Source organism: Branchiostoma floridae, chromosome 19, assembly GCF_000003815.2.
Source record: "Branchiostoma floridae strain S238N-H82 chromosome 19, Bfl_VNyyK, whole genome shotgun sequence".
Classification (NCBI taxonomy): Eukaryota; Metazoa; Chordata; class Leptocardii; order Amphioxiformes; family Branchiostomatidae; genus Branchiostoma; species Branchiostoma floridae.
The window spans coordinates 6,967,320-6,980,445 of record NC_049997.1 but is presented as its reverse complement, the minus strand read 5'-3'; the positions used below and the strand labels follow the sequence as shown (position 1 = coordinate 6,980,445).

At 44.2% G+C, this 13,126-nt stretch overlaps 2 protein-coding genes across 2 annotated transcripts in view; both read right to left on the bottom strand.

Annotated features, from left to right (window-relative positions):
- LOC118407150 (collagen alpha-1(II) chain-like) overlaps nt 1–12,451 on the bottom strand; it is a 15,816-nt gene extending 3,365 nt beyond the window's left edge. Inside the window, exons 1-3 of the mRNA XM_035807569.1 lie at nt 12,244–12,451; nt 7,296–7,414; nt 6,947–7,109 (exon numbers count right to left, since the gene is read on the bottom strand). Coding sequence (XP_035663462.1) covers nt 6,947–7,109; nt 7,296–7,414; nt 12,244–12,451 — 490 coding nt within the window. The remainder of the gene's footprint in view (nt 1–6,946; nt 7,110–7,295; nt 7,415–12,243) is intronic.
- Nucleotides 903–3,697, bottom strand: LOC118406918 (collectin-12-like). Its single transcript, XM_035807317.1, has 3 exons — nt 3,099–3,697; nt 1,830–1,962; nt 903–1,292 (listed from the first exon to the last, which is right to left on the bottom strand). The coding sequence occupies exons 1-3, from the start codon at nt 3,432–3,434 to the stop codon at nt 1,117–1,119; spliced, it is 645 nt and encodes a 214-aa protein (XP_035663210.1). The 5' UTR covers nt 3,435–3,697; the 3' UTR covers nt 903–1,116.
- Nucleotides 12,452–13,126: the final 675 nt, after the last annotated feature.

Genomic DNA, 13,126 nt, shown 5'->3' with positions numbered 1-13,126 from the left:
CATGGTGGGATACGGATGTCATAGTGGGATCCAGATCTAAGGCCCCGTTCATGATGCAAAAATTAATACGGATGCATCCGCATATGGTTACATCCGACCACGATCCGAATGCAAACGGTTTACATTTCGCGTCCACGATGCCCACGGGCAAACCGTTTCAGATCCGGATGATTTTGCATTTCTCATTTAAGGGTCAGAGGTTGAGGTCAGGGAACAGTGCTCAAGATGGCGGGAATTTCCTTCCCAGCTCTTCTGGGTGTTGTTTTTCGAGAAAATAGTGTGTAACCGCGGAATGGAACGCAATCGGCCATAACAAGATTTCACGATGACAGTAACGGTTAAAACATTCCAATTCCCCGCGCTATGACCCCGCGGTAGCCGGGTATAATCCGGATTGACGCCGCATTTGCGTTCATGATGAAGTCGCAAATGCGGATAAAAAGAATCCGTTTCAAATCCACCTCGCGAGGTGGTCCCGAAAAATCCACATCAAATTCGTTTCGGAGTGTTCATGATCACAAATTTATCCGTATCAGCCAACAATGCGGATGCATCCGCACTAATTTTTGCATCATGAACGGGGCCTAAATGTAAGGATCCGGCTTTGACTAATGAGCGTTGAAAAATTCCTTACCAGGGGCGCCGTGGAAGTACATGGCGCCCCCCGTCTCGCCCCCCCGGCCCCTCCGCCACGCCCGTGCTGAACGTCACTCCGTCATTACCATAGCCGCTAACGTCACGGGCGCCATGTTCTTCATTCAGCGGCCAGTAGCCGACCAGACCGGGCTCAAGATTCGCCTGTAACATGAAGAACTTATTAAATTGTTTTGTGTGTGCTTATGTGTGTGTGTGTGTGTGTGTGTGTGTGTGTGTGTGTGTGTGTGTGTGTGCGTGTGCGTGTGCGTGTGCGTGCGTGTGGGTAAATATAAAACAAATCCGCGCCATTTAAAAGTACTAGAACGTTTTCAAATCGTCACTAGCTATATAGTCTAAGCATGATTCCAAAATCTGCAGCCGGTTACAACTATCTTTCCAGTCCAGATATATTTTTAATATATTTTACAATTAGTCTGGCAACCATTCTCCACCTACCGTACATTTAGCTGGTCTTTCGAATTATAGCACGCTAGTTCCTAGTAGTATGGTTACCAGGCTAGAATTGACCACAGGACCCGGAGGCCCAGGAGGACCTGGCGGACCAGTTTCTCCGGAAACCCCCGGAGCTCCGTCCCGGCCGGGCAGCCCGTCTCTGCCGTCTCGTCCATCTCTGCCGGCAGGGCCTTGGGCACAGCCTGATATTCAAACAAAATACAACAAAATTAGAAATGACCATTATACAGATGACAGCCCCTGGGAACCCAGACTGATGCAAGAGTGGGAATAAATATACATAATACAGCCGAAGCCAATTAATTGCATAACGGATTACCGCAAACTTCTGCTAATTGCACGGAACCCCATTATCCGAAAACAGCGCGGTCCAGTTGGACAACTACGCATAATTGCAAGAATGACAAATGCGGTATGCAATTAAGCGGCTTATTCTATAATTAATTTGCAAGTTCATGCCCGAAGGCTAATTGCAAGTACATGATATAAACATAGGAGACATACATGTCTCAATGAACAGTGATAAATATTATTGTAAAAAGAGCATACTCGAATACTAGTGTTGGCTATTTCCAAATAAGCAGGTTGGGTTTGACTTCTTTGAGGAAGACGAAAAGCCAATAAACACAGTTTGGCGAAAAAAGTTGCCTTCATAATGAACTCCAAGCGGTCAGGAAGGTTGAACCATTTTTTTTATTAAAGTTTTTGGTATGGCTTACCTCCGACTGGTAGGGTCAATGAATTTGCCGATCTCTTCTGCCTGTACCGAGGGTGGTTTGCTTCGGACAAGGCATTGTTCCCTTCCGTACTGTTCTTTTCTGACGATGAGGCGATGTCAGTCTGGACGTTTGGCTGTCGATAGTAAATCAGTTAGTTGGTTAGTTAGTTTTCCTCGTATCAGATGTTACATAGGACGACGCCCATGTCCGTTTCAATAGCCCTTGGGCCACACAACGTCGTGCAATTGCTGTAGCAGAGGGCTAGTCCACTGGTAGTGGTGTGTGATCAACTACCCTACTCTTCCTCGTTAATGCCGAGTGCTAAGCGGAGAAAGCAGCATGTACCATGTTTTAAAGTCTCATGGTTTGACTAAACTGAAGATCAGAGTCACGATCTGCCGATTGAATGGCGAACACTTAACTTACTTGTCCATTGCACCGGTCATAAGTAGCTCAACAAATGTAACAGTTTGGGCAGTGCCATTTTTAGCACTCTATCACAGACGGAAATGATTCACTTAATTGCAAACAAGGAGAAAACCTATCGAATATTTCAGTCTTTCCAGGACGCAGTCAGAAGATTAAGACCGAATGTTTTTATGTTTTAATTATGAAATGATTAATCTAAACCAAAGCATTCCGATAGCAGGTATTTTTGTTACATACAATAGAGTTATTCTCAACTTGCCTAAACTTACATAAGGACCCTTACGTTTGCAGAACACATACTATTTATTAGGTACATATAAACCTAGTTCACTGCTAATTATATGTCTAGAGCGACTAGTAATTATCATAAGCCAATCGTTAACGTTTTGCGTATAGCAGCGAGTCATGTCATAGTTCAACTCGGACCCGGTTGAACAGGAATGGCCTTCATAAAAAGAACCCAAAGCATCTGTCAAAAGTCTCGAAATCCAAAGAAAACATTAGGATAAATTACCTAAAGCATGGTATGATAACACAAAATTGCGTGAATTTCGTTGCTTATTTGAATGAGAGGACTCATAGAGGTTTATACGCAAATAATTGATATATGAAAATGAGCCCCATTCTATTGTAACCACCATGTACCATGTACTTGCAATTAGCCCCCGGGCATGGACTTACAAATAAACTTTCTGTAACGCCATATCAAAAGACTTATGCTAGTCCTTACTGTTTTAGTACAGTTTTATCATACGCCTCCATTCTGTACTATGTGTGATAGTTGGCGACACATTTTACCGTGTACAATTGCCGAAAGTTCTCTATGAAAACGTGTCCCACCTTCGGATTCCCCTCCCAGCCTGACAAATACACGCCATCTTGAATCCTGGTCTCGACCACGGCCAGTCGCTCCCTAAATGCTGTTTCCAAACTTCCTGCACCCTTCTCCGCTTCCAGTCTGGCCTTCAGCGAGGCAAAATCTATCTTCAGAGACGTGAGCTCCGAGTTTACCTTGTACAGCTCCGAGTTTGATTTGTTCAGCTCCAAAATAACCACCACGCAGACGACGGTTGCAAGTCCCACGGACAAGACCACAACAAGGGAACCGACCGACAACTGGGAGCGATCCCGGCGGGAGCCGGAGCACCTTTGCCCGAGGAGTTTGTCCGAGCTCATCGTTAGCGCGAATCTGTACCTCACTCTTATGAAACGCTCTTTTATACAAATGAACAGCTCACGGAAATGGATGCGCGTCACGGAAAACGTAGCCGAAATGAAATCTGGTCGTACAAGAGTGACAAAACTTGCCCCCAAGGCAGGTTGAGTAATAATCTCCAAGCAGATCCTACGGTGCCATTAAGATTAAAGCTGGCAAAATAGTACAACCGGCCAAAGGGAGTCAGACGGGCACTGGTTGCATACACACTCCTAGGCCGGCTTCACTCCTCTGCCAGCTGTTGATACTATCTTAAATTCTACCGTAGGATCTGCTTGGAGATTAGTACAGCAGATCATTTGTTCCACAACAGTACCCCAGATATGCTGTTAACTAGTCTGTAGCATTCTATGGGTCATAATCAAAAGTTGAATTATGTTTCCCCCATAGGTTTTAATTGGTGTGTTCTTCTATGCCGTCTTCTTCTTCCTCTGTCAAGCCAAGCAGAAACGGAAAGTCTGTATGCAGTTATAAAGTCAAAGACAAAGGTACACACAAACTCTCCACTCCCATTTGTTTAATCACCAAGCAGAAAATAGTCACTAATAGGTAAGCTGCACAAAAAGTTGAAGCCAAAAAAACTGACTGTTACCAGATAAGTCATTGTTTTGAGTCCTAGGGTAGCTTTGTTAAAGATGGTATTTCTTGATATCAAACTGTCAATACGACGTTTTTACCAGCTACATGTTTCCTCAGCTCGCTGGTTTTGTATTATCACAAAACCCGCACATAATAGAAAAGGTGGGATCTTTCGTCTTCAACTGTCTTCGAAAAAGGAGTCGAACCCAATAACCCATGATCTAGAGTTAGCTTTTACTAGCTTTAGACTAGAGTAGACACTTGTGATATTGCTTTTACACTGTTTGTATCTTTTATGTTACCTGCAATTAGCCCACGGGCAAGAATTTGCAATAAACGTTATTATTATTATTACTGTTCCGAATTTATAGTATTGACGCGATGACGTAACAAAATGTCAATCCCGTTATAGGTATCCCTACTACAAACGGCGATGTAAATGTGCTAACAATGCTCTATCTAGATCTACGTGATTAACGTTATATATGAAACAATTAAAGTCATGTTATTGTATGCGTAGCACAAAACATCCTTAACCGCTAAGATTTCTCAAAATCTACGTGATTAAGTACAAAACAAAGTCTTGTTATGCGTAGCTAGAAACGTCCTCTAAGAATGCTCTAGATTTACGTGATTAGGTAAAAATGATTACATTAAATTGCTTAAAACGTCCTTAAACCACTACATTAACAACATTGTATAGATGCGACTAAAGATGCTGTAAGATGAATCAGACATGCCGATCGCGAGTTTCACTTCACCGCTGTCATCACAAACTCTTCCGATTGTCGGCTGGAAAACAAAAGACTCTTTGTTAATCCAAGGAGGTTTCATCACCTTGAGAAAACCTCCTTGGCTAATCTTAACTTGAAAGTTCACCTGTGTAGGTAGAAGTCATTCCGAATTACAGTTTGACTTTTATTGCCAGCACAAAAAAATAAAATTATCAAAAATCTGAATAGTCTTACCTGAACCTGTTTATGAGGCTTTATTTGTAGCCGCTCCTGGTGCGGTCCATGGCCTCCTGGATCTGAGCCTGGGTCAGGGCGACGTTGTAAACCTGGAGGACAGCGGAGGGGTTTAGTTAACATAACCTCTGTGTATAGCGTTGAAAGAGCCAGATTGCTGGGTTATAATCCTGTCATGTTACCGATCTTGTGCTGTCGTTTTGTGCTCCAACATTTCCTATTAGGCCACACTGACTTAATCTAATGGATGACCCCAAAAGCACGAGGGCGAAAAAAAGAAATACCCAACAAAGAAAAATACTGCTAAACCACAGGACTATTTGTTGCCAGGCTTGGTTTGTCTTATGTTCACCTCCAGTAAGACTGTAAAACACAATCGTCGCCATTTCAATAATGTTTTTATTGCAATTCTTGCTTTAAGAGGGAACAATGGCACTGTGGTCCCCATGTCCTCAACATATGCCCCCTTGCCCTGGAGAGCAGATCCTCTGCTTGATGCTTGGGTGACATGAGGCTACAGTTTTTTTTCAGAACAGGCGAAAATCAATGCGAACGCGGATGTCATCCATAAAATTAAGGCAGTGTGGCCTTACTAGTTATTGTTTTCTGTCAAATTCCATCCTTTTGGGCAAATGCTTCCATACGTCGACGTTTGCCCCTAAACAATGACAACCCACAAACATACATGAAGTATGGAAGAGAAGTGTACCTGCATGTGGGCGATGCGTCCTTTGTAGGCCCGGGCGTCTCCGGTAAATGGCGGACGGGCCCCCATGGCTGCAGGAAACTGGGTACCCAGATCTACGTCTAGATCATCAGATCCGATCTGTTTGGATATAGTGCGGAAAGGTTTTGTTGGCTGCTGCATACTACGTACAGTGAAGAGTTAACCTGATCGCCATTTTATGGTAACGTAACCATACATATGTCTACACAAAAAGTTGTTCGTGTGTGTGTGTGTGTTTAAATCAGGGTGGGCAAGGAAGTGAAATCTGCCATCTTTGATTGACTTGTTCATAGCTTGGTAGTGCGACAGGGAAAGACTCAATAGCGACAAGCAAACAATACGCTAGACGCCGTGAAGCTGGTACCTCTATAGCATTCCGGTAGAGTTTCCGGACCCCAGATGTACGGTGATAGGTAGCGGTGACGAACTGCCACTCATTCTGGGTTATCCCAGGCCGTGTTAGCTGACCTCGGTCTTGGACATTTCGGTCGGTCATTCTTAATAGAAAAAGAACCAGCATACTCCATACAGTTAATATTCAGCCACAGTAAACACGTCAAGAGTGACCTTACCAAATCCAAGATTGAATAAAACCTGTCAGTTCTATTTTGGAAGCAAGCCATAAACATAAAACATGGCAGAAACAGCAAACCTAGCGGTGTAAAGCTGGCAGTTTCCTAAAGATGTATTACCGTATCCAGAGGTCGTTTGCGGTAGGATAAAGCCAGACGTGAACCCCAAATGCATTATTGCCCGCCGGTTGGTAGTTGAAGATCGGCCCGGGTCCCGTCCCCTGTGGGTAGATCCAGGCCTGTAGGGTGATGTAACTCCTGGCGTCCAGCGCTCCGTTGTTGGAGAACTCCACACGAGAACCTGAGTATAGAACAAATCTTTCAATAGACCTGTCGCTATATATAGTCTCTGTCAGGCTCTACTTGTCGTGGGAAACAGTAGAAGTTGACAATGGCAAACTAGACTAAAGACCTGCAAAAGGAGTTACCCGGCTAAAAACTACAGTTTGCGCCAACTGTACTTCTTGGTCGGCAAACTCGCTATTATGCTGTGTCATCAAATTAGCCATATTACTACTATATGACTAATTTCTACAATGGTATCAGGCTATCAGCGACATGTGGAGTCTGGTAGAGGCTAGTTGCTACGAATAATGTAGATAACATCATTCGAAAAAATTCCTTACCAGCGACGCCATGGAAGTACATGGCGCCCCCCGTCTGGCCCCCCGGCCCCTCCGACACGCCCGTACTGAACGTCACTCCGTCATTACCATAGCCGCTGACGTCACGGGCGCCATGTTCTTCATTCAGCGGCCAGTAGCCGACCAGACCGGGCAAAGGATATGCCTGTAACATAAAGAACATGTATTTGTTTTGTTCAACAACCCTCATGACTTCCCATGTCAACATCAACACATCAAATGCCGACACCCCTTCCCATCATACCGTGATCACTGCCATGGGAAACCAAAATGGCGGCGCCCCTGGACGCAAGCGAAACCAATACAGCTTTACTGCAAACCTGTAGCTTACCCGTGGACCTGGAGGCCCAGGAGGACCTGCCGGACCAATTTCTCCGGAAACCCCCGGAGCTCCGTCCCGGCCGGGCAGCCCGTCTCTGCCGTCTCTGCCGGCAGGGCCTTGGGCACAGCCTGAGTTCCAAACAAAATACCGAAAGATTATAACGCGAGTTCCTGATGATATAAACTCGGCACAAAAGTTTGGAATATCAATTTAAGTACTCGTGTATCATATTTCCTCTATTTCGGCACATTTCAATGTATTATATCAATTGAAAGCTTGTGTGATTCTCTTTCCTACAGTATTAACCTTATTGTAAGACTAGAATTGTCCGCCCTGTCCCTCACCCCAAGGTTAGTCTAGGAAGGACGACTCCGAGCCAAGAGTTCTCTCTAGTCTGGTGTATTGTCAGAAGGAACATGTGCAGAACCGAACTGTCGAATCCGAATCCCGTGACCTCGGGGGTCACCGGGCTATACTACTGCCGTAGGGGAGGGGGATGCCATTTTGGCCTCTTACATTCTTCCCCCTTACGGCAAACTAAACTTCTCCTGAAGTTTACAAACTAAATAAGTAATGGTGGTTAAACAACTTTGTAAGGTAACAAATGTGCAACTGTATAACAAATTGTGAAACATTATAATGATTTACTTCTAACATTTTTTGCAGACTAAATTCTAAACATACAACAGTTTTAACAAGTTATATCAAACATGGGTATAATATAGTGTTTCCTCCAACCACAGGTATAATATAGTGTTTCCTCCAACCACAGGTATAATATAGTGTTTCCTCCAACCACAGGTATAATATAGTGTTTCCTCCAACCACAGGTATAATATAGTGTTTCCTCCAACCACAGGTATAATATAGTGTTTCCTCCAACCACAGGTATAATATAGTGTTTCCTCAAAACACAGGTATACTATAGTGTTCCTCCAAACACACTCTAACATGGCATATCAATACAATCTTAACTAACATGGCATATCAATACAATCTTACCTAACATGGCATATCAATACAATCTTATCTAACATGGCATATCAATACGATCTTATCTCACATGGCATATCAATACAATCTTAACTAACATGGCATATCAATACAATCTTACCTAACATGGCATATCAATACAATCTTATCTAACATGGCATATCAATACAATCTTATCTAACATGGCATATCAATACAATCTTATCTCACATGGCATATCAATACAATCTTAACTAACATGGCATATCAATACAATCTTACCTAACATGGCATATCAATACAGTCTTATCTAACATGGCATATCAATACAGTCTTATCTCACATTGCATATCATGTCCATAGGTCCGCCAGCATCATATCAATACAGTCTTATCTAACATGGCATATCAATAGTCTTATCTCACATAGCATATCAATACAATCTTAACTAACATAGCATATCAATACAATACATGGCATATCATATCAAACAAAACATATCCGTCTCCTATAAAGTATAATCACGTTCTTTTCCCCATAAAAAAAATTCTCCCGAATTTTGAAATGGAATCTAGTGTGACAGTCAGTGTTCTAGCAGTCTGACGGCCCACCTCACTGTCTGGCTAACGGGGTGTCAGGTATCTGACTCGGCGGTAGCACGCCGCCGATGGCACCGCATGGGTACCGGGGAGACTAGGGGGATTCGCGGAACCTGCTCCAGTACTGATGCTGGGGACCCGTGGGCCGGGTACTACGAAATTTGCGAACAACGCAAAGGGACTGTCCTCCATGCTCCGGTCGTATTCCGGTCAGGTTGGCGGCATGCGGCAGTCCGTTATCTCGATCTCTAGAGTGATTCTGCTGGCTGCTTCCCACTGACTGAGACTTCTGCAGAATGGCGTTGTTTGGCCGGGGCGCACCTTCTTCCTGACACATGTTGTGTTTAGTGGCAACGAAGGGTCCGACTGCCTGGCTGGTTGAGATGACGGGGCCCGGGTGTCGGGAAGTCCGACTTCGGCTTGAGGGGCCGATAGTACCGCCTGGGTACAAAGGGGCCGCCGTGAATCCTCCAGCGAAGCCTGGCCGTAGTCCTTCGGCGGTCCGCTAAAAAGTGCGTCCCCTGTTGTTGAGTGGATTTTTGCAGTGTCTCACGATCAAAATAAAATGTCTTTCTGTCATCATGTTCCCATTGGGAGTTCCGCAACCGCAAAAATGAAAAGTCGGTCTACCATCTCGCTCACGTGGAAGATTCATCATGGCGGCACGCGGCACGGCGTGGTCTGGGAGAGTCTTCCTCCATTCTCGCCGACGGGGCCGGGGTGAGGGACAGGCTAACAGAAGCGTAGGTCGGATCCCACCGCTGCCACCAGTGTAAGACTAGAATTGTCCGCCCTGTCCCTCACCCCAAGGTTAGTCTAGGAAGGACGACTCCGAGCCAAGAGTTCTCTCTAGTCTGGTGTATTGTCAGAAGGAACATGTGCAGAACCGAAGTGTCGAATCCGAATCCCGTGACCTCGGGGGTCACCGGGCTATACTACTGCCGTAGGGGAGGGGGATGCCATTTTGGCCTCTTACATTATTATGACTGTAAACTCATGAAAAGAGCACCAGGCCTGCTTACAGGAGAAGGTCACCAAAAAAAGTGCCCAAATTTTCCTGATTCTGTTCAACACTGTATCGTCCTGTTTGTATTGGTGCCTGTGTCCGTGACTCAGTCAATCCTTTATTCACATCACGTTTGGTATACAGAACATACCAGTTTGTTATAGCACATTTGAGTAGAGTATATTTGCCCTTTTGGCAGTTGGATATGGCCGAATCAATGCGTGGAGGTGGCAAAGAGAACTGCACGCTGACACGGCAAGAGTAACTGTCAGCGTTTGGTGGTGGAGGCAGCGTCATAGTGTGGGGCGGTATAACCGCTATAGGAAAAACAAGACTCGTCATCATTCCAGGCACCTTCAATGTGGTGAGATAAAGGGACACAATCCTCCATTCAGTTGGAATATCCTACCTCTTGAATATTGGACCAAATTCCATTCTGCAAGATTAAACCACCTGTCCACACATGAGGACCATCGCAGACTACCTCCAGGATTCTGGAGTACAGTCTTAGGATGGAATAGCCTTCCCACGGTTTATGGCCAGCACCTCTTGGTTCAAATTGTTTGCTTGAATAAAGAGTAACAGTGGCTTTGATTGACATGTCCTGTTTATTCAACTTGCCTTCATTCATTAGTCAATATTGACGGAACAAAATGAGCTGAATTGAGTGTTCGACTTTAGTAGGGTAATTGCGGCACTTTATTTTTATGACCACCCTGTACGCAAACAGGCCTGGTGCCCGTTCCATAAATTTACAATCATAAAATACTCAAAAGGTACACGAAAAACGATTGATTGAATCATTGTTAAGCCCCGGTCACAAGAATCGTACGATTGACTGCGATGGAGGTTTTATGCGCGGCATAAGCGCAGTACGTCGTAAGTCGGGGAAGAATCGGAAGCAATGGTTTAAATATATGAAGCCGTGGTCACAAGGATCGTAGTGCATCGTACGATGAGGTCATTAGAGCGTATTTGCGTCAATCGCAGGTAAATCATAGTAAATCGGGGAGCCTCCTATGACGAAAATAGGACTGAAATGGATTTTGAACATGTTCAAAATTTCGCTATCGTCGTAAGATTTTATTTGCCCCCAAAGCAGACTTCATTACGGCAATTTTTGTCTACTGATGAGGTTTTAGATTTATGAATTTTTAGCATGTTGTGATGGTTTCAGTTTTCCCTGATATTGTCGATATTGACGAAAAGAGAAAATATATCAGTCGCAACTGCCACAATCGCAACCAGAGAACAGCGCGCCCCGCACAGGTGATGCAGACAATTGTTTGATCGCTTCATGCACGTGAGTTGATAATTAGATCAAATCTCAGCTCTCGTCGGTCTTGGGTCAGTTTACCATAATCGTAATAACCATGGGGACAACTCAAACATAAAGGCAGGCTCTATGAGTCGGAAATATATATGATATAATGCTTATGATATGATTTTTGTATGATGGCATCTTTTTGTTGATAGCATATCATGATACAATATTCGAAAGAGCCTGACACGTAGAGCCGGCAAGCAGGCCGAGATAACCATACCAGTACTCACGCTTGATTTGAACTTTTGCTTGTAATACTCTTGTTATCATGGTCTTTTTTAATTTATTTTTACAGTTAAAGATATTATAGGAAGGTATTCAACAGCTATGTCCACATTTTGTTGGTTAAAGAAGCACAAAAACGGTCAGACGGCTATACAGAAGAGACACAAGTGAAAAATCGTACGACGCTGGAAAAATTTTGAACATCATCCGATGCTCTGCGATGCTCTGCGATGGCTGATTTTGCTTACGATTTAGCTGCGATCCACTGTGATCATCGTGCGATAGGCGTAATATGCCATCGCAAGGACGTCGTACGATTCTTGTGACCGGGGCTTTACCCGCGGCCATAACAACCGGACGATACAGTGTTGAACAGAAGCGGGGAAATTTAAGCACTTTTTTTGGTGACCCGTTCAAGTAAGCAGGCCTGGTGCTTGTTCTATGGGTTTATAATGATAATGAATTTGATACCATTGGAAAGAAAATCACGTAAGCTTTCTAGTGATATATAATGCATTGAAATTGATGCAAAAACAACAGAAATAGGATCAACCGAAGTTGATATTCCAAACGTTTTGGGCCGAGTTCAGTTACCAGGCTAGAATTGACGGTAGGTCCTTGTGAGACACAGCCTAAGATACAAACAAAAGACATGCTATTTTCAGGTTCCTTCGCAGAATTCGAGCAGGGCTGGCTTTTATTTTATAGGGCGAAACTCCATCCACGACGAACTCCCTTCTCCGGCCTAACCATAACCAACTTTGAAACTAGCAAACCAGCGAAGAAGTTGAAAAAAATTATGGCTAGTTAAGAATGTCTAAATCTGCTGACCTGCGCTTGAGACGTTCGACCCCGCCTGAAGAAGTTGTCTCACGACGTCCTTCAGCAGGTCGAGCTCCGCCCTCAGCGCGCTGTCGTTGTTACAGTGCACCACGGGACTGACGTCACAAATACAACTGTGGTCTGGCAGACTGGAGATCGGCTGGGCACAGCTTAAGGACATCAAAGTCACCAAGAACAGGCCGGTAAACATCGCCATGTCGCTGGCGGTTACGTGCAGGGAGAAAGCTGGGACCAGGAAACGTCTTTTGTGAAGGTCAACCAAGGAGGTTAAATATTAAATATTTACCTACTTGGACAAAGGTGAAACGCAACTTTGTACTCAAGGTTGTTGTGCGGCTCATGATAGTCCTTGGTAGTAAAGGAATGTAGCCATGTTGTAAAGAAATAAAAATACACGTACCTTTGATGCTTTTATGTGCATAAAAGGCAAATTGCAAAGGTGTGTTCGCACCTGTTTAGCCCTCTATTCATTCTGTGATAAATTCAAATAAAAAATTGAGAAATGCCGACATTTGTTTGAGAGCGAATAAAACATATTTCACCCATACCCTTCCCCATTGGACTGTTCCATATCACCCCTGCGTGAAAATGAAACATGTTAACAGTAACTTCTTCCCAAAAGTGAACCAATATTCCGGGACCCTATGGAATAATGTACTGTTCTACAATATCATACCTAGATGATTATTGGAATCGCGCCAGCTCCTATATTTGTGAAAAAAACATCAGAAATTTTCATCATGAAATTACTTGATTTAAGTCCAAGTACAAGACGAGTCTGAGACAGCATGGGCGGGTACACATGGACCCCAGGCCTCAGGGCCGGTTCAGGTGTGAACTGTGCGACTATTCTGCAGACCGGGTCCAGTTC